The 22,708-nt window shown below is 46.0% G+C and overlaps 1 protein-coding gene across 1 annotated transcript in view; it reads right to left on the reverse strand.

Annotated features, from left to right (window-relative positions):
- Positions 1–4,354: 4,354 nt before the first annotated feature.
- The window catches only part of ppap2d (phosphatidic acid phosphatase type 2D), a 23,284-nt gene continuing 4,930 nt past the window's right edge, over positions 4,355–22,708 (reverse strand). Inside the window, exons 2-6 of the mRNA XM_084072744.1 lie at positions 12,441–12,598; positions 10,626–10,912; positions 10,425–10,482; positions 7,717–7,893; positions 4,355–6,873 (exon numbers count right to left, since the gene is read on the reverse strand). Of these exons, the coding sequence (XP_083928870.1) occupies positions 6,769–6,873; positions 7,717–7,893; positions 10,425–10,482; positions 10,626–10,912; positions 12,441–12,598 (785 nt within the window). The 3' untranslated portion in view covers positions 4,355–6,768. The remainder of the gene's footprint in view (positions 6,874–7,716; positions 7,894–10,424; positions 10,483–10,625; positions 10,913–12,440; positions 12,599–22,708) is intronic.

A 22,708-nucleotide genomic window follows, 5' to 3' on the forward strand; every position in this document is an offset into this window, starting at 1 on the left:
TGCGTTCGAAGACATTGTCAAATAATCCTCTATGAACACACACCTGCGCCCGCATTAGGTATTACTGTGCTAAACAAATTGTTTCAAAATGGCAGATTTTGTTGCGAATTTTCATTTACAAAAACAGTTTCTGATGACATTTTAGGTGTGAAGTAGACCTCAATATTGATTCATTTCACATTTACAAAAGCTAGTTTAAAAGATTATTTACAATATTTGAGAGCTTCCATGAAGTTATAGAGGAGTCTGTCTCAATGTAGCCTAAACACCTTGTTTGTGCACACGGTCAGGGACTGCTTTCTTGTAGAAATTATTCTTGTAGTGATTATAAACTGTTATTTTTTTTTCTTTATAAAAGTAATACACCACATTGGTTTACAATTATTTTAGTGGAGCTAAGGTATTTTTTGTAACGATGGTCATTAGCTCTTCTAAAATAAATTCTTTAGGACATTATATCTAAAAATGGACATTTTGGACACGGACATACTGTAACTGAGATCTTGATAATTGTTTTTCCAGGGATGTGATGTTTATCAACATCTCAGGTACATATTCACACACTGTGTGACTGAGTGTGACTTAAACGTGTGAGAGCAGTTAATTTATTAGCAAGTTGTCCAAGTTGTCCAACATCCTCTGATCGGTATACACTGTGCATGTTACAGCACATACCTAGATAAAGATTTGTGTTGCAATAATATGATCCTAATCAGACTGCCAGCACTGTGATACCATCTATATCAGATTACAAAAGCAGTATGTGTACAAGAATGTACTGGGCTAATGAAATGGGTAGGCAGGTGGTGTGGCAGCTACATGTTTGCATGCAGACACACATTCTGTGGCATTTCCAAATCACGTAGACGATTGTGTCCCTGTCTCACACCTGTAGACAGGGACATCTGGTTGTTTATGGATCCATTTAACGGGTTGGTGGATGTGTTGGGGTTCTGCACTGAATACCCAAATGAGCCAACCTGACCCGGCACATTCTAATCCTTGAGGAGCAGCGTGAGGACAAGGGAATTGAGGGGATTTATCTAGCACAGAGCACACAGGCTAAAGCTTTTCACAGTTGTATCAGGACACAAATGTGCCCCCCTCACACTCCTAATGGAATGCGGCCAGCACATTCATTGCCTGTCATTACTGTGGGAGATGGAGAAAATATGCATCGCCAAGAATCAGAGGGAGCAGGTCTGAACTGGAGCATACTAAAGAGCCCATTAATCCTTTTTAATTCTATTAGGAGTTGGACTGCAGCCGGATAAGAGGCCAGCAGAATTCCAAAGAGTATGTCTGTCATGTCTTGGAGACCAGCGACCAATTTAAGCTCTTTACTAGACAAAAAAAATCATAGGATAGCCCACTGGTTCTCAAAGTGGGGTCCGGGGACCCCAGGGGTCCTTGACAGGGTTCCAGGGGTCCCCAGCAAAATGAGGAACGGTTTAAACATTTGAGCCCCATTTTATTTTTCAGCTATTGGAAAATAGCCTTCCTACAATTAAGCTCACAAAGCGTCGCATTTGTGAGCGTGTAGATCTGCAATTCTTTAAAATCTTGACAAATCTTCTCTTATGGGGGTCCCTGGCACGGATGCTTTTCACATGGTGGTCCGTGGTCGAATGCATATCAATTTGGGACTCCTTGACATGAAAATGTTTATGAACTACTGGGATAGCCTACGTGAGGAAATCACGTACCTTCTCAGCATCAAGCAGCTTTAAAAGTAGTTACTGTAGCATTGCAATGTCAAGTGTTTTGTGAAAGGGAGAATTTTGAGTATCTCTCTATCAAGGCGGTTACTGCATTGCTTCAACCGTGAGCAGAGGTTAGTTAGTGCAGTCGGTCTGTGTGTGTCGCAAATGCCTCTGTGATGCTATCACCACCAGACGGAACATAGGCATGATGTACAGGTGTCCTGTGCGTCGACAATAAGAGGTATGCAGGTGAGCTGCTACGTGTCTACAGTGGCGCACTTATCTCTAGAGTCGATTGCCATCAACCCAGCCTCAACATCCAAAGTCCTATTTTTAGTCGAGTCCAGTTTCTTACACATAACAAAAAAAGCCTTATCAACGAATTCCCCAGCATTAAGTATGAGGAAAAAGGAGAAAGTGCGGTCTTTGTTTTCTTTCACAATGAGGCGTGCTGGCAGTAATAGCCTTCACAGGCTGAGATTACACCTAAAACGCCGCCCCCCCCGCCCAATAATGCCCACAGCAGGCGCGGGCTACTGTTCTTGTGTTGTGCAACACAAGACACACAGTTCTTGGCCACGGCTTAAAGCACGTGTAGCAGAGTACTGTAGTCTACTGCCTGAACCCTTGAAGCCTAATATCTCCTTCAGTTCCTTGGCCAGACGGGATTCCCCTTTGGTTGAGTGGTAGATGGGTAGCTGGGTGGGTGGGCAGGAGACCTGGGGTCAAATCCAGTGGGGCTACATTAGTGCTGGAACCCGTCCGTACCAGGTTTCCCAATGTTGGAAGTCAAAGGGGGTGAATGTACTAGAGTTGCCCTGCCTGTAAGCCCGCCTTGTCCAAGGGGGATTCTCCTTTGGTTTACCAGTAGATTTTTGGTTATCCGTGAGGGGTTAAAGACCCAGATGCTTACACACACACACACACACACACACACACACACACACACACACACACACACACACACACACACACACACACACACACACACACCGACTTGAGTGGTGTTGTGGACACCGAGAATGTGCCTCTGTTTGTCAGCCTCCGTTCACTCCTCATCCCCATCAGGGCCAAAGGTGAGCTGAGGAAGAAGCCATCTGAGGTGTAAACGAGACGTGTTGTTTGACAGGGTGTGTAAACTAAGCCCGGCAGCCGCACTCTCTCTATCTCCATAAGCTCAGTGTCACACAAACACATAAACAACACACACACACGCACATAAACACCGAGACAATGACGAAGAAGATAGACAGACACTGATAGGCAAAGGAAGCTCACACAAGCACAGGCATATTGTTCAGGAATGAAATGTGTCTCCTTAGTTACCGTATTATGAAACAAAACAGGCCTCCGAAAACCGCCATCGCATTCCTTCCCACCCCGAAGCCCCACGCCCATCACTCCCCCTCCCCCCGAATCCCCAGCCACCCCCCCCACCCCCATCCACCAGACTGCCAAGTGCTCCATTACTTCCCTCCCCTCATTACTGGAACCCTGTTCCTGCGCGGGGAAAGGGCACATGGGTGTGCATGTGTCTCCTTACACCTCAGTGACAAATGCACACCAATTACCGCAGCTTTCACTATTCTCTGTTTGATAATAACTGCCCTTTATTCTCTTCAATCAGCCTGGAAGAGGATAAAAGAGAGAGAGACACAGAGAGAGAGAGAAAGAGAAGGAATGAAATGAAATGAAATTGAATGAAAAGGCCTCAACCTCTTCCAGTCTGTATCTGGCCAAGTATCGCCATGGTAGCGTGACCCCTGAAATGTCTCTTCATGCTCTACTGCACTCCAAAAGGACTGAAAGAGCAGAGGAGAGGAGAAAGAAAGGAACCGGGGGAAGAGCGAGAGACATAGAGAAACAGAGACCGAAAGAGAGAGTGTGAGCAGTGACACTCTATACTTTTACTTCTACTCCACTACAGCTCAGAACCAAATATTGTACTTTTAACTCCACTACAATTATTTGAAAACGTTAGTTACTAGTTACTTTGCTGATTTTGATTATTACATTACATACATTAACCACGTCAACACTTAATATACTTCGGCTGTTTGAACATTTTAAAATATCTGAAGATTTCTATACATTTTGAAAACGTGAAATGGGACATTCTGCCTAACAAGTACTTTTACTTTTAGTACTTTAAATATATATTTGATGCCAACACTTTTCTACTTTTACTCAAGTAAATTTTGAATACCGGACTTTTACTTGTAATAACAGAACATTTCTACCTTGTGTTACTACTACTTTTACTTAAGTAAAACATGTGAGTACTTCTTCCAACACTGCTCTAGGGAGAAGGCAGCACTATACAAGTTACCCAAAAAAGCCCTAGTAAAAGGGGGTTAAATCATTTATTCAGTGTTTAGATTTGGTTTAATCTTGCCCCCTCCCCTTGTCCCCACACACAAACACCTCCCAGAAGGACCATGGGTCTCGATGTGTGTAACAATTAATGTCTTACCACTGTCTTACGTACAAATGGCTCATTTAATCAACCCCCCATGAGAGCAGCTAGTTCTGAGTTCTGAAATGACATGAATACCATAATAACTAAATTAAATGTGTGTGTCTGGAAGGCATTAAAGGGGCCTGGGGCACAACAAGACTGACACGACACACTAAAGTTACAGTGGGCAAAATAAAGTACAAATATTCAACATTCATTTTATTGGTTTGGTTGTTGTTTTCTTTTCTTGAGTACAGTGGTTATTTCCGCCTTTCTGGCATTCACAGAGAGGACAATACACACAACAATAATAACTGGAAACAAAAAAAATATAGCTTTCTGATAATATCTCTGGCTCAGTCTAGTAGTTATGACAATAGATACAATAACACACTTTCCGTACCTGATCAACACACTCACAGAAACATGTAAAAACTGTCCAAAAATGGCACTAACACTTGTTTTTAAAAATTCGGTGTGTGGTTTATAAAATGTAGTTACTATTTACATTCAATTTTAACATTTCAACAATTTCAACAACATATATTTGTATAAGTCTGACATGAGAAATAAACACTGATTATTCACTTGAGATAAAAAATATATATAATATTGATTACAATTAGAAAGTTCCATTACGTACGTTCAAGTGCTATTAATAAAGACGCACAGTAGGGCCTCCCGGCTGCCACACCATAAAATCCTCAGCGCTTAACCCAAATGTTGGTTACATTTGTACAGAAAAATAACACTTTGGTAGACAGTTACCTTACCATGATGTAACTCCAAATATTGGTGAGCTTCAATAGTTGCTACATTGATAAGCAATTGATCCAAAATAGTCTCCTCGTTGACTTAAATCACATTGAATCAAGTCTCAAAGTCAGTCTTGTAACACACAAATGAATGCAAACAAAGCAGATTCTCTCGCTACATGTAGCATTACAAAACCAGACACCGCATTTTCTTTTACCATTTGAATTTGGAAGAAAACCTGGACTAGATTTGTGGATCTGAAAAAAAGTATTTTGTAATGTTCCACATTGGCAGCTTTGTCGGTGTTCGTCAACGAAGAGACTATTTTGGAACATCAATTTCCCATCAACGCCGCAAGATACCTCATTAGTATTTGGAGTTACACCATGGCAAGGTAACGACACAACACAACCCAAACCTCTACTAAAGTGTAATTCTGCTTGTAAATGAACACTGAGGATTTGACTGTGCACAGGCCACGGTGGCTCTCTTGTGCGAGTGGCATAATTCAAGGTGCAGCTCAGAGGTTGGAAGTTCACAGGGGCAAGAAAAAGGCAAAGGTTACAGAGTTCAGTCACAGCTCTGCCTCTAAAAGGCACAGCTAAAGTGGTTTAGTACACAGAAGGGGGGCGGCGAGGCAAGGGGGAGGGGGAGGGGGAGGGGGGGGGACGTAACCTAGCCGAACAACATAACTCCCGGGTCACTCCTGGGCTACTGGCGAAAGAAAGATGCACGATGGAAACACAGGACACTGCCTCGTTGCTTGGGTCAAAGTATTTAACCCCTTGAACCCCCCCAGCATTCTGCCTATTCTGGGGGGGGGGGGGGGGACAGTCGCCAAAAATAGCCGATCTACAAGCTGTGTTGCCAGATTCTGTGAGAGAAAGAAGTAACCAGGTCTAGGAAAACAAGCCCAAAAGAAGCAACTATGGGCCACATGAGCACTTTAAACATATGAATCAGCTATTTGAAAATAGCCGATCTACAAGCTCACAACGCGTCGCGATGTGAGCTTGTAGTTCGGCTTTTTTTGCCGAGGAGATCTGGTGTAGACGGCCCAAGTACAGTTGTAACTCCGTTTGACTAGGAATAGAGGGTTTTAAGTGGTTAAAGTGAGGCGTTGGGAGTCGCCACATGCAAGTATCAAACGCAGGTTCTGTCGCTTTGCCACCGAGCGACCAAAGTCTTTGTCATCGGAGGTTTGGTGATGCTTACAGTAGGCCGGCGGCGAGGTGTCGTTCTTTCTGCGAGACGTCGTTCTCTCCCAACGACACAGGAAAAGAATAAAAACTTTCACAATGATTCTCTCGAAGCCAACCTAAGGCACTGACGGCGAGCTTCCATCGCGGAGGGAAGCACGCTCAGCTCAAAACTGCGGGAATTATCAACATTATTAGCAGCTTTGTCTAAAATAAAAAACAAAAACACAATTGTATATATATATATATACTATATATATTCTTTTCACATATATATAAAAAATATCTGTAATATTTCTTTGTAGTTCTCCTGGACGGGTTTGCTCTACAGTCATATGTGCTTCTTCTATTTCACACTGTGTGATGTGTTAGATGATTGCGTGTGGTTATATGGCCAGGTGTGTGGGACTGCATGTTTGAATGCGTGTCCGTGTGTACGTGTTAGATTGTACTGACTCCATCTCTCAGTCACCACATCCTTCCTCCTCTCTCTAAGTTTAGATCTCTCTCTCTCAGTCTGTCTCTCGCCATCCGTCCATCTTCTGCTCATCTATACTATCTGACATTCGCTCCCTTTCTCTTTGCCTGCGCCTGTCTGTCTTTCTGTAGTCCATCCTCTCTTCTCCTCTGGTTTCCCCCGGAAGGAGGGAGGCTAACAGACAGTCTGCTGACTAGACAGGGGGCTCTCCAGAGAGGTGCTGGCGGGGGACATGCCCTGGCGGGGACAGGGCTTAAACATGGACGAGATGTAGAAGGCCTGCAGAGACACATAAAGTACACAAACACACACACACACACACACACACACACACACACACACACACACACACACACACACACACACACACACACACACACACACACACACACACACACACACACACACACACACACACACACACACACACACACACACACACACAAAATATGTCAGGAAGAAATCCACAGACCACACATGCTGTCAATGTCGCAATATTTATAAACAGGTGGATCAGATGTGGTGAAATGAGAGAACGGGCCTATTGTTTAGACTACTTCTGTAAACAGAGGTATGAGAGGGAAATAACTATTAGTCACAAACTGTTCAGTGTTCACACAATAAACATTCATTATTAAAATGAGAGTGAGGGGGGTGGTGTGGGGGGGAGCAACGATTCTGACTGGTGAGTTTGTTGTAGTAATTATTCCCTATCCTACTATTTAGACCTGAGGCGGATTCTAAAAACGGCTTCTAAATCCTGACCTAAGTTTTCTGATAAACTTCAAATTTGTATTAAAAAGTTATGTTGCTATATATACTGTATATAGCAACAACTACACACAGAGGTGTTCCCGGCTTGAAAGGTATAACGACATATAGGTGTTCCAGGTCTAAATGGGTTAACCACTTATGAAACAAACAGCAAAGATATCTGATCTACAAGCTCACAACGCATCGCATCTGCAATTTAAAAAAAAAAATATATATATTTAAAAAAAAATCCGGATCTGACTGTGTCCAAATGCTTCCACCATAGTCGGTACTGTGCAACGGAACAAATGCTGAAAATGCAAAGAAACTACACCCGACTGGCCCTATAGCCTCCTTGCGCTTACGTACCACCCAGTATGCTGTCAGTCCTCCTTGGATGAAGCCGGTGAGCACGTCAGAGGGGTGGTGCCGGTAGTCGGAGATTCGGCTCAGGCCGGTGTAGATGGCGATCAGCACCAGGAGGAACTGCAGCAGTGGACGCAACAGCCGGGCTCCTCGCCACGTCAGCCGCGCCTGCAGGTAGAACTGTGGGGGAGAAGTGGAAGCGACCGTGTGTCAAATAATACAAAACGGAAAAAGTGGAAACAATGGACATGTGAGTGTGCGCACGTGTGCAAGGACAAGACAGAGAGAGGGCTCGGCTCAGTACGTAGCTGCATGCGTCAGAATAAAATGAAAATAACCCACTCCATTGTGTAGTAGTGACATGTTTTATGGTGTTGTTCATCTGTGTTCATTCTAATGATCTATAATTATCTATAATTATCTATAATTATCTATATTGGTTGTATCTATATCATTATGTCATAACATTATTTAGTGAATAATAATATTTATTCATGTGTTTGCATATGTCTATTACATAAATATATAGGTTTTTATAACGTTTTGTATCGTACAAAACAAACACACACACACACGCGTGCACGCACGCACGCACACACGCGCGAGTACACAGTGGGGGTCTTAACCCCCTGTCTTAACCTGCCCCTCGCGCCCATCCTTCAGCAGCGGTGCAGAGAGACGCTGTGTATGTCAACGGGGGTCAGGGCTGAATGTGATTTAGATGTACCACTATGTTTATGAGCTGGTCTGTCTGGGCCCGTCAACCAATACCAAACATGTGGCCTACATTCCTCTCTCTGTCTCAATTGCTCTCTCTCTCTCTCTCCTCCCTCTCTCTCTCTCTCTCTCTATCTCTCTTTCTCCTCATGGGGAGCAGGTGTCACTCTTCCTGCCTCAAACACAAGCAGCTGGCCCCAGACAGGGTGGCATGTAGCTGCAGGTTATACACACCCTCTGGGCTGGCTACAGTCTGCTGAAACACTAGCAAGCAGCAACCGTATCCCGTGCGCGCGTGCGACGTGCGTGCTTGTGTTTGATAGCGTGGAAGTATATTGAGAGCCAGCGGTGCAGTGTACTTGGGACCAGAGGTTTACTGGTGCGATCCCACCATTGAAGTGCCCTTCTGAGCAAAGCATGTAACCCCTGGATTATAGACTAACTAGAAAGGCGCATGCAGTCAGTGGAGCGCGTATCTCTATGTCTATGTCTAACAGTCATCTCTATGTCGTCAGTATGTCAGTCATCTCCATATTCGGGGAAAGATTCAGCCCAAACTGACCTCCATTGACTTCCAGCATGAAATGTGAGTTCTAAAAAATAAATTCACAATACATGAATACCAGGTAGTTACTTCAATGAACTACTGGCAGCATGCACAATAAATCTGGCACTGATTGAACCAGCGGTTTGCTAGATTAGCTGCAGACAAAGAGGCAGACAGACAAGACAAACAAGGGGCAAGAACATAATCTTCCCCCACTGCCTTCGACCTTGCGGAGATAATAAACAAAAACAAAGAATTGCATATAGGAATTAGAAAGGGGTGTGTGGATGAAGGCAGATGACAAGAGGAGAGAGAACTCAGACCACTCTCAACTGCTCTTCACTAGTCTTTCATCCCCTCTTTCTATCTCTTCCCCTCCTCATTGTGCTCGCCTCTCTCCGGACGGTGAGAACAGAGGAGTTGTTTTTGTTAGGGTGGGAAGCAGGCAAACATCGGGGGAGAGAAGCAAAGAAATGTATTGATAGTAATTTCCAATGCTATTTCTGCTCTGAGAACAGTTCATCCACTCAGCAATTCCACATTTCCCTCCTAAATGTGGTCACTACTTGCAAACCTCTAACTAAAGTTAATGAGGAGGGTAGGTTAACAATGTGAACGGTGTTCTTTTGATGTTCCTCCTTCACAGTGTTCCCACAACTCCTGGGTAATGCAGAGAGAGAGAGAGGGAGAGAGTAAGGAATGGAGAGAAAGAAGTGAAGAGAATGTGTGTGTGTGTGTGTGTGTGTGTGTGTGTGTGTGTGTGTGTGTGTGTGTGCGTGCGTGCGTGCGTGCGTGCGTGCGTGCGTGCGTGCGTGCGTGCGTGCGTGCGTGCGTATGGGGAATCTCCTGCTGAAAGAAGTCTGTCCATCTCCCAGCAGAAAACACAGCCATCCAATGCCCCCCCCCCCACCCCTTCCTTTAAAGCAGACCTACAACAAGGCTTCTTCTGTCTGCAATGCATCGTCTCTTCATCCATTCATGTTCCCTCTGGAAAACCTTCTCACTCATTCTCTGAACCCCCCCCCCCCCCCCCGCCCACCCCACTCCCTCTTTTGGTCTCTCTTTCTCTTTCTTTCTAACTATTTCCATTTTGAAGTGTGATGTTGTTCAAGGATTGCCATTCCCAGAGGCCTCCCCCCTCATTCAAATGAGCACAGGCGTATGCCGTAGCACGTGTCTGTGTGTTTGCGTGCAGCGTGTGTGATTAGTCATGTGTGTGTTTTTGTACACAGTGATCTTGGGGACCCGAGCGCGCAACGCCGTCCGACTTGAACGCCGAGTGAAAGTGAGCGGTGTGCGACGCTCCCCTCTGCCTTGGAAACGCACCCGGTAATTACACAACAAACATTAGAAAACAAACACAGAACGCCCAGGTGAATGCCAAGGTCATATAACGGATATTGCGCGAGTGCACGTGAGCGTGCGCGTGTGAAGTGTAATAACTTACCGCCAGATACAGCATGGTGTACATTGCGAAGGAAGCATGCCCTGAGAAAAATGACTTCCTGAAAAACAAAAACATAGTGAGTGAGTGAATATTAGAAACTCCTTGAGGCTCCTGAATCACACTGTACCACACAACCACACCCTTAGATAATAAAACACTCTTTATGTAAATACACACACGCAGACGCACAAAACTACTAACCTGGCCTCTTCAACCATCTTAAGGTTGGGCTGCCTGCAGGTGACGTGGGGCACATAGCTCCCCGGGGAGCAGTTGAGAGACGCGTAGGTGACGTTGCACACAGAGAGGAAGTTGGGCCGCAGGCGGCCCACGCTGAGCTTGGCCATGTTGGTGAGCGACTGGCCCACGCAGCAGCCGAACAGGAAGCTGCCCAGCTCCTTGTACAAGCAGGAAACGTAACGGTTACGCACGAAGGCCCGCGAGTGCACGCCTCGAAAGCGCACCCGGTAGCATTCGCCCAGTGCAATCTGAGAGGGAAGACAAACACAGAGAGGAGAGGTTGGCCTTCCACAGCGAGCTTGCACAGCCGTCTACGTATTATAACAGTGAGCCTAGGTTACAGCGGAATAGAGTTTTAAAGGACCATACCAGTGGTCTGGCATGTTTAGCATACTGACTAAAACTAACAGTATACCTTACATTACTGCAGGGTCCCGACCATTTTCCATTGCACATCGTAGATCAGTCAGATAACAGTTATCTGACTGATCTACGATATGCATTGGAAAATGGTCGGGTTGAGAACCACTGAGATAACTCATAAAAAGATTGAAAGCATTTGATTTATAAAATGTTAATACAAGTGTAAATATTATATTTGATCTTGGCGTTAAGGCTATATAAATGCATTACTCTCTGCTCAGCACATTAGAAGACAACCATTTAAGAGCAGGGAAACATATGACAAGATACTGATTTTTAAGATGCTGCTTTTTCAGGCTTTTTGTGCTCATTTTGTGTTCCATTCTTTGCTTCTAATTCTTTTATTTTGCTCCTTGAGCTGCAAAACGGGAACGCCTGCATAAACAAAGAGTTTCACCTCACCGTTACATGTAATTGCGTTGTTGTCACAATAAAGCTGATTGATTGATTGATTGATATACATGTAAAACAAAACCCCCTCAGGGGAAAACAGATCCCTTAGGGGAAAGCAGAGGTGCAGAACGCATAACAACCTTCAGTTGAACTGACAGCAAGAGGATCAACAGTGAATGAGGTGAGCTTAAACAGACGGCCAAGTCCGTCAGCTGCTTGACACACGTCAGTGTTGCAGATGCTTCGCATATCCATCGCCTACATAATGATGCGCGTGCGGGTATATCTCTCGAGTGTAGTATCTGCCTGAACTAGCTCGCAAGCCAAGTATCATTTTTATATTTCCGAGGAAGCCATTGGATTCCAATCAGTTCAGAACAGCATGCGAATCGACTTGTAGCGACTTGAAACTTGCGTGAGATACATACTACAGTAATCCAACACAATGAACTTTATTGCACCTTGATTTGACACCTTACCATTGTGTTAACTTGCAATGCATTTTACGGCACGGATTTATTTGAAAGAGAAAACATTGATTTAACAAAACATGAGTGAAAAGAAAGTAAAACATAAACTGACTGTTTGTGAAACCAAACAGTAGAACAGTATTGTGAAACCATGCTAACATGATGACAGCAGCTAAATAGACCAACTTAACCCATTAAAACTGGGAAAGCATCTGTATCACTTTAGATCTTTGCGTTGGCTATTCAAAAACAGCAGATATACAAGCTCACAGCGCGTCACTTCGTGCCGCGCTGCGAGCTTGTACATCTGCTATTTTTGAATATTTTTTTGAAAAATCTCGAAAGTGTGAGAACTACTAATTTAGAAGGCATTTGCGGAATCAGCCTCAGGTCTTAATGTTTTTTTTTAAGGTGACTGTCTCGCCAACTAACCGTGTCATCAGCCCTACTTTATTATCACGTTCCAATTAACATGCATAACGCCTCCTACCGTAAGGCCAGTAATGACGATGCCCCCAGCGATGAGCAGGCTGTCAGGGATGGCCTCTCTCTCCACGTAAGGGTAGGTGATGGTGGAGTCGCCGCAGAAGAGCCCCCTCCTGTACGCCGTGACCGCCTTCAGCTCACACGCAAAGAATGGAATGGAGGCTGATGATGACAGACGGGAGAGAGAAGGGCAGGGGGGGTTAGATGAAGAAACATTTTTAACCCATTCAAACTGGGAAAGCATCTGTGTCATTTTAGATTTTTGCTATATTTTAACCACTTTAATCATTATTTTATACTTTGACTATTGAAAAATAGCAGATACACAAGCTCACAGCGCATGAGCTTGTAGATCTGTTATATTTTTTAAATCGTGACAATTTGTGCAAATCTTTTTTTAAAGTGAACATTTAAAACTATTTTTTTTGCTTCTGGGGGTCCCTGGAACAAAATATTTTGAGATGGGGGTCCGCGGCCTAATACATATCATTTTGGGGGTCCTTGACATGAATAAGTCTGGGAACCACTGATATAGCAACAAAGGTTTTTCAGAAAACTGTTAAAGGATTTAGAAGACATTTTTAGAATCGGCCTCAGGTCTTAACGGGTTAAATAAAGATAACGAGGCAAAAAAGAAACAAAAGATGGCTAGATGAATATCTGTGCTTCTGCATGTGTGTGTGTGTGTGTGTGTGTGTGTGTGTGTGTGTGTGTGTGTGTGTGTGTGTGTGTGTGTGTGTGTGTGTGTGTGTGTGTGTGTAAGATGAAAGTGAGAGAGAAAGATGGTACAGTGGGCTCGGACAAAGGTGGCCTTTGTCCTGCCTCTTGTCTCCTCACTGAATGGTATGAGAATGGGGGTACGGGGTGCAACATGAGGAGGGGGGCGGGCTCTAAGTGTGTCAGTCATCCGCTGACAGGATTTGCAGATTCCTCTGAGAATCTAGAATTCCGCACATAGCTGCTTTCCTCCAGAGAAGAGCTGGGAGACGGGGGAAACGCACCGGCAGAAAGACATAGGGGGTTACAGGTCCATGACGGGGCACAGAATAAAAGGATAAATGAGGGGGGAGTGGAGGCGGAGAGAGGATTTGGGGGAGCATATTACACAGAAAATGACAGTGCGGTGAAAGCAGGCTTTTTACACAAACGTAATAAACTCTGTGAATGAAAGAAGAGCAGGGCGGAGAGAACAATGCAGCAGTGTTCCGTTCAAAAAAGCGGTGACCTTCGGTTTAAGTAGACCTAGTCTAATATTAACTATTCACCTTCTTTTATTTCCACTATCACTTCCTTGCCCGGTCACCGTTTAAAATAAATATGGCTGTGTCAAGGGGGCATGTCAAGGCCTAGCCTACTTATGCAAACAAACCTATCAGCCCCGCCCGCACGGTGAAAGTTCAGTGGGTAAAAGTCCTGCAAACCTCTTCTGTTTTTTTTTTCTTCTTTTCCTCAAAGATGACAACAAGCGATTTCTTGGCATTGAGAGTTGGCAGCGAGTTCAGATCTCTGTGGCTTTTATCGCTACTCTGGACTTTAAACTGATAGCTGTCCCCATAGCTCTGCAAGAGGCCTCGTCCCAGCCCCTATCCCATGCTCCACTCTCCACCCATGGAATGCAGGCAGAGCATGGGACTAATGATTAACCTCTCGAGTCTCTCTCATCCCCAGGCTGCTTGGCTGCTGGCTGGAACAGACCCAGGCACAAACACTGGACCCTGCCAGGGAATCTCTTTAGGCTACGTGACTTTACATTCACTCTCAAGCAGGCCAGCATGAACAGCACATAAAACACACAGTATACACATGCACTGTACATGCATGCTGTGTATGTACATGAATGCCTGTACAGTATGTATGCCCTTTCTCTCTCTCTCTCTCACACACACACACACGCACACACACACACACACACACACACACACACACACACACACACACACACACACACACACACACACACACACACACACACACACACACACACACACACACACACACACACACACACACACACACACATAATGAAATGTCATATATTGTATAAGCTGTTGTAATACATGCTGTGGCGTGTGTGTGTGTGTGTGTGTGTGTGTGTGTGTGTGTGTGTGTGTGTGTGTGTGTGTGTGTGTGTGTGTGTGTGTGTGTGTGTGTCCGGAGCTAATCCTGTAAAATCGCTGCAGTGATATAGTCTGGCCATGCCAGGCTATATCAGTGCCAAAGTCCTTGTTTTACTGTATATTACTTTTCCTACTATTCCCAGCAAGCACAGTCAGGACCCGGACCAATCAGTGACGTCTCGATTGGGGCTAGATCAAGTCAAACCAAGGCAAGTCAGATCTGGCCCAGAATATCACCTGATTTCAACCAAAATTAATCCTGACCACAAAAACGTCACTTCCAGGACGTCATCTAAACACATTCTCATCACCCAAAATTGCTGTCCAAATGTCCATATGATGTCCCGGTGATGACGTCCTGTAAATGACGTAAAGATCATCCCCATATGGGCTGTGATCTGGCCTAGTCCTGAACGTCACCGGGGTGATGACCGGGCGTCATCATAACGTCATCATGACGTTATTGTGCTTGCTGGGTTCCTGTTTTACATGTAAAATACTACTAAACACTAAAGTTTAGTAGTATTTCGATCATATCGAAATCTACACAGAAATCAGTGATTCATGCCCAGTCGTTCAGTGACTAAACGACAGGGCATGAATCACTGATTTCTGAGTAGATTAAAGATGATCAACATGACTGGAGTCATTACTGTCTATCATTTGGGTTTACTGGCAGTCCATTGGCAATGAGCAACAGACATAATAGGATTGCCCATGGTTTAAGACATCCATGTCTCTGATGTTATCACAGCACAAACGTGTCCATACGTGTCAAAATTGACCCATATGGACCTATGTAGGTACATTTGTTACACTGTCAGAGTTAATATACTGAGGAATGTTTTACTGTGAAGGAAGGTCAGAATGGCTGTATGATTGGTTGGATACAGTCCAAACACATCGGATCAGCTCCAGTTACAGTAAACAGTAGAACAGTATTAAACACTGTCTCCTGGTGACCTCTGCTGCTCTGGAGGTCAAGTTGCTCTGACAGAGAGACCAAACATAGATTAAAAATAGTTTTTTTTTTTTTTTTAAAGCTTAGTGCTCTTTAAAGGGATAGTTCAAAAAAATACTTTCTATAGATTAGTCACCCCAAGGAGACTTGAAAGACAACAGAGCGACAGAGCACAAACAGGTTGCAAGCAGATAGCGGTTGTGTGACGACAAGAGCAAGAGAGAGAGAGAGAGAGCGGATAGAAAGAGAGAGCAGAGAGAGAGGGAGAGGGAGAGCGAGAGCGTGCCAGAGTGATAGGGAAAACATCGCTCTGGTCTGACCCTGATCTCTCGCTCATCTCATCGACTCATCCACATCATCTACTGGCATCACACGCACCTCCACTCGGCTATCTTTAGCTCCTCGCGCACATACGGAACGGAACGCTCCCGCACACGCCAACAACACGCACGACTCGAAAAAGAGATTTATGACATGGCATCCATTCACAGACATAATGTGGAAATCCTGCTGTAGTTCTGACCACGGTTCTGTCCCCCCGCCCACCCGTTTTCCAGTCAATACAGATCCTGACAAGTCAAACCAAACCATTATCGTTAATCATATGAAATGCTTCTCCAGAAACCCTGTGGCCCCGATGAGCGTCATTTCAACTAGTTTTAACTAGCCTACATGGGGTTCAAAGCAGGACGAATGTTTGATGAAAGTCCCTTCTGACAGTCAGATAGAGTTACTCGTGGGATTTCCCACGTAGGATTCCACAGAAAATCTCTTGCATGAGGGTTCCCTTCCTGCCACCTTCACAGAAAAGCACCAGCATACACTTTAATCCTCTTATCGGGTTGTATGTATCGCCGACAACGATCCCCGGGTGGGGCCCTGCAACGAGACTGGAGAGAGATATGGAACTTAAAGCCTACCTGATACGATCAGGTACACATTCTGTCAACCGGTGCTGTGTCATTAAGTATTAACTGTCGCTATTTAGGAAAACCGTAGAACATTTCTGAACATACAGTAGCTCACGACATGCCACGGTGTGAGGCGTTGCGAGCTTGTAGATTAGCTTTTTGAAAACTTTAGGAAGTCTTTATTTTTCATTATTATTTCCCCTATAATGACTGCCCAAAATTGGGACGCCAGGTTGGAAAGTGGTTAATGCTTCATCTGTGCGGGCCTCACGCTGGCAGGGAATCACCTTTGTCCCAGATTTTCATATTAGACGTGCCAATGTGGGTCGACAGACACACTGGCAGAGCCTATAATAATAACCAACAACACTCCCTTCTCAACAATCAATGCATCACTGTCCAGCAGCGGGTCAAGGGCTGGCAGCGACCGCACATCCGTTTCAATAAAGCTCAAGTCTAGTCGAGGGAGGTTTGCTTTTAAAGTCTTTATGCCGTTCATTTGACACACATTAACAAGAACACACACTGCCGCACACTGCCCCGGTCAGAGGTCTGACCCATTAGGATGCCTCGCTACTTTACTTCCTTCGCGGCTGGCCAGTGGCTCCTCTCCATCCATCAACCTCTTGCCCTGTCTTCATGGGGGAGTTGGGGGGGGGGGGGGGTTCAGGATATAGCCGGTCGTCTGAGAATAATCAATGTTCTTTGCTGTGTTGTCAGCGCAGTAATGGACAGATTCTCCATTACAGTCAGATCCAAAGTGCCGGGGTCTGTGGGTTATTATCAGACCACGGACCCCTTAGTGGAGGATTTTCAATACATTTGCAGGCCTAATGGGCGCCATGAAGCACTCAGCCAGATAGCAGTGTGTTTTTTATTACCTCACCCCCCGGCCAATACCGATGGCTTCTTCTGTGTTTGCTTTCTGTCAAACCCACAAACAGACAAGAGCTGTAAATGGCCACAAACCAAAGGCTATACTCTACTGTAGCAAAAGGATGTTCTGCGGAGCTCCTCCAATAACAAAATGTGACAGTCAAACGCCGATCTCAGTCCCTGACGTTTACAACATGTTTGTGGAAGGCACAACAAAGACACATCGCAAACAAACGCCACAGGGTGGACAGGAAACCCACAACAACGCAGTAAAGCTGAGTTGCATCACGCGCATACAACCCCGCCACGCCAAAACCCCAGTTCCTCTTGCCGCTCGCAGTCAACCTTCATGCCTTTACAGCGGCCCCTAAACGGCTTTCACAACAAGGCACAAAGCACTCTCCAGCCCCCTCACATCATCTGTCATGCAGCTGTGAGCAAACCTCTGCACCTGGCCAAGACGGATTGAGAGGAGCCAGAGCAGGACGGAGCCAGCCAGCCAGCCAGGCGGGCAGGCCCGCCAGGGGGAACCAAGCAAGGGTGGTAGGAGAGGAGAGGAGAGGAGGGGAGAGGAGAGGAGAAGCGGGGAGGTCTCACACAAACGGGCCAAAATGGGCCCAATACTCAAAGCAGGAATGCTTTCAAATAGTCAAAAGGGACAGACAGAAAGAGAGAGAGAGAGGGAGGGAGGGGTACGAGTGCAGAAACTCTGCTGGTTCTAATTTACACATCTATGACCACAGCCCAGAATGAGCTCACTGTGAGAGAACAACAACGACCCAAAGGCAAGAAAAAAAAAAAAAAGCAGCTATGGAGAAAGTGAATAAAGGCAGAGCAGAGAGGAAGAGGAGAAGGATGAGGAGGAGGGGGTGTGGATGATAGTTATTCATGTGCATGCTTCGGGGGCATGCTGCTCAGTGTGTGTACTCGTCAATAACGTGTCAAATCAGAAAGTAGGTTGAAATGGATGGCCAGAAGGCTGGAAAATTGACAAACAAGGGAGCCGACTGGGGAGTGGACAGGGGTGAGAGAAAAGAGATGGAGAGGAGGGGAGATGTGGTGGTAGAGGGTGCTCTGTGGAAGAACACGCAGACGGAGGCGATTAGTGGCGGTTCTGGAATGCTAGGGTCAGAGATCTGGGCTCTGCTGGGACCCGCTCTGTAAACAGGACCCCGCCTCATAGCCAGCAGAATATCCTTAACTTACACTACACACACACACACACACACACACACACACACACACACACACACACACACACACACACACACACACACACACACACACACACAGCGCACTTGCATGCAAATAACCAAACCTACCGCTGACACAGACTAACACACAACCAAACAAACCACAAAAGAATCCCAGTGGCCCACAAAAAAACCCAACCAACCACGACCGACCAAATAAACCACCCTGGAGCCAGCAAACCACACGAAACCAAACAATCCTACAGACAGTCGCTGAAGCAAACAAATGAACCCCTTGGACATAGCAGCCGTACAGCCAACAAACACTATACGCACATTACGCAGTCAGATAGATTAACATTAGTCTTGCATTTCATCACACCCAATACTATTACACTGCCACCGTGACAGAGCTGGAGAGAGACCAACAAGGCTAATTAAAAAAGCAGAACACAGACACACGCAACACAGAACTTGCACACACGTGTGCGCACACACACACACACACACACACACACACACACACACACACACACACACACACACACACACACACACACACACACACACACACAGTGTGCAGGTGCCGAACAGATGAAAGGTCTACTAAAAGAAAGAATAGAACGATGTGCACACTGCTGAACAAGATGTTCATTATCACCAAAAGAGAGAGACTTTTTTTAACCACCGGATTCTCAAAGATCCTTTGTAGATCAAAATGAGCCATTGATGATAACGAACACCTTTTAACGAACACCCTTGGGACTATTATCTTTCTTTTGAATAATACTTTGTCCTTTGCCTTTTTCAACAAGTATCAAAAATGATGAATTTTCCAAAAAAAAAAAAAAAGGGGGGGGGGGGGGGGTAGTTCAGGTCATGCGACTATAAATTAGCCTTTATTGCTCCGCCACCTCCTCAGCCAATATGGCTGTGGCTCCAGGACCATGTTGTGTACAGTCCCCTCACAGGGGTGGTCCTCCTTCCACAGCCCCCTCGCCAGCCTCTGGGACACACGCCAGCTTTTCCCACCTCAGCTTTAAGCTGCTTGTTTATCTAGGAGGAGTCAAACTTCCCTCAAAATATGCTGGTGAACTGAGTGTTGGTGGCGGTGTGTTGTCATGCTAAGCTCAGTAAGCATGCTAATCCCTAATAATAGCTGGATAACGACGCAGCACTGGGGGGGGTTTGCATGGCGTAATGGCAACTGGTTTTCTTCAGCAGGGCTGGGTGGGCCAGCAACAGTTTTGGCAAATCTGCTTATTTATAAGCGACTTTGGGCTTGTAAATATTGGTAGTTGCGGGTTTTGTGTTTATTTGGGGGGGGAGGGCCTTGTTTAGTTGCTTATTTGGGCTTCCCTCCTAATGTTGCTTAAACCAGTGGTTCTGAAATATTTTCATGTGGACCCCCAAATTAATATGCATGTATTTGTCCGCGGACCCCCATCTGAAAGTATTTTGTGCCAGGGACCCGATGCAAGATTTGTGTAGTTAAAATGTTTCTCCAAATATTTAAAAAACATTCAAGATTGATGCGATGCGGCTATGTTCAGCTTTCCAAATAGCCGATGTACAACAGGTACAACAGGTGGTACAACAGATTTTGATACTATATTAACTTGTTTTGCTGCATGGGGGGACCCCCCCCTGTGTGTGAGATCACGTGTCCCAGTCGCTTCTTTTGGGCTTGTTTTTGTAGACCAGGCAGCTTGTTTCTCTTGCAGAATCTGGCAACGCTGGCCAGCCACCATTATTATTAACACACAAAACTCTCTCCCCGCAAACCTGTGTGCGCCCTCAGCCGCTACACGAACACGGTTTGGGTCAGGTAGATTCCCGGCGCACAGCGAAAGCCTTTTATGTTTCACCCGATAAAGAAAGCCTTTGTTCACGAGAGAGAGGCAGTCGGGGATGAACGCTCATGCACGTGTTGTGTACACGCATGCACAGAGACGCACACATCGCCCCTCAGACAGGACATGAAGTCATTGGCACCAGGGCTGTGATTATGACTGGCAAACCGCAATCCACCACATACCTAATTAAAATTATTGTGTGTGAAACGGCGTGCGCGTTTGTTTGTGTGTGTGTGTGTGTGTTCTCTTCCCCCTGCTCCTCCTTGGTGGGCTGATCCAGGATCCAGGTGGTAGGGAGAGGAGATAGGGGTGACTAGCTGGGGTGTGCTCAGTGATGCACTCAGCCCCCCACCCCCCCCCCCACCCACCACCACCATCACCACCCAAACCTCTGTCTCCCTAATTGGCTGGATTGTCCAAACGAGCCGCACTGTTTTGTCTACCCTGATGGCAGCACAAAGAGACTGATCGGAGAAGAACAAAAGACGGTTTGAAGAGACTCAGGATCTTCACTGACCATCTGCTGTCTTTGCTATCTGTTGCAGCTGGACTCCACAGAGACGAAGCTCCTTTATTCCAGCTAGACAACACTGAGAGTTGTAAAAAAAAAAAAAAAAAAAAAGTTGTGGGTTTTAGCATTACTGGCATACAGTGCCAAATTCTAAACACTCCATTCATGGATTTCAATGGCGTGGCACCTGCATAAATTGGCATGGTTAGGCACACCTGTGTTGTTGGCACGTGGCATTCGGCTGAAAGGTCACACCACTGCACCGTGGGGTTCAACATACAGTATGTGTGCTTATCAAAACACTCTCAAGAGTTAAATGAACTCTTAGGATTTTACTGTGTAGCAAATGCATCACTTGTCGTCACGGCAACGTGCACCTTTCCACCATACGCAACATATCAACGGGCATGTCAGGCATGTTCCGCTGCAAACCACAGACACTGTCCGTCTGCACTGGGATTGAGGCGGCGAGTGACGGACATTTTCATCGGCCATCCGATGAGCCCACATGGTTTAACTTCCCCTCCCACCCAAACGACAGCAATCATCCGCTACATGTGCTACTGCTGTTACCGCTAATCGTGTCTACACATGGCCCCCACCCCAAAGGCCCCCCCCCACTCCAAGCCCTCTCTGTTCTCGCCACACTCCACTGACCTGCCTCCAGGAGCACAGCTCTGGACCTCAGGGCTTGAGCGGTGAGCTCCAAGCAGAGCTTTCTGTCTGTCTGTCTGTCTGTCTGTCTGATTCAGCAGGAACATAAAGGGCTTGCCACTGCGGTATGTATAGTAGAGAACTTTAAACAACTTGCCGGCGCTTTGCGGTGAGAAGGTAAGGGTGTCTGTCTACAACGTGAGAGAGACAGAAAGGGTTGTGGTTTTAGGACTGGGGAGGGGTCTCTTCAGCCGTGTGGTGGTATGTATGGAAAGAGTTGAGGGCTGCAGGCCTGTCTGTCTGTCAGTGTGTTTTGGTTTGGTGGGGAGCGTGCGGTTGGAACAACTTCAGACACTCAGACAAGGAGCTGAGGTTTTTTTGTGGGGGGGCGGGGGGGCTAAGAGGGAAGATTCCGGCAGGTGAGATGTGTCACGATGATAGAATGATGGTGGGGATAGGGAACCATGGGATGGCGCCAAAGGGGGGGCCTGTCTGGGACTCCATACTGGTGTGTGGGGGGGTAGGGGACAAGTCATTAATTCTGACAGCCTTGAGGATAGGGCTAACGGGTATACTGTATTTTTCACGCAGGTACTGAGATAGGAATCCTCTCCAGACCCATTCTGGTTAATTAGCGTTGAACATCAGACTGCTGTACACGTCTTTATTCACCCATTACTACAAATACCTATGGACCATCTCGGGTAGTTATGGAGCGTTTCCCGAAGAGAAGATTGCAGTTACCTCATTAAAAGCACATTAGCAACTATTTGGTGTCTGGTTCTTCCTCTCTGTCTGGGTGGAACTTCTGCGGCACATAAACAAAACAGCTGTGCACTCGATCCCTTTTAGATCCCCAAGGTGTCCCCCCCTCCATGACCCATACTGTAGATCCTCGAAACCCCGGGGTCAAGCTGTGCTCTTAGCCCGCTGTTTCCATCACTGATCTCACAGAGGGTTTCCTCCACTTCCACCCCCAACCCACCGGAGCCTAGGATGCCGGCTGTGCCATGCCATTCTAATGGACAAGGCCAGAGGTCTTGACAGCCAAAGCACAGAGTACATGGGCTTTTAATGCAGTCTGTCTCAGGAAGGAAGGGTGCAGCTAATAAGGGTGCTAATGGAGTTCTGGACCACTGTAGCGCTGTAAAAAAGAAAAAAGAGCAGATCTGTAGATACATTAGCAAGGTTGA

Source organism: Gymnoscopelus microlampas (genome assembly GCF_963454915.1).
Source record: "Gymnoscopelus microlampas genome assembly, chromosome: 11".
Lineage (NCBI taxonomy): Eukaryota > Metazoa > Chordata > Actinopteri > Myctophiformes > Myctophidae > Gymnoscopelus > Gymnoscopelus microlampas.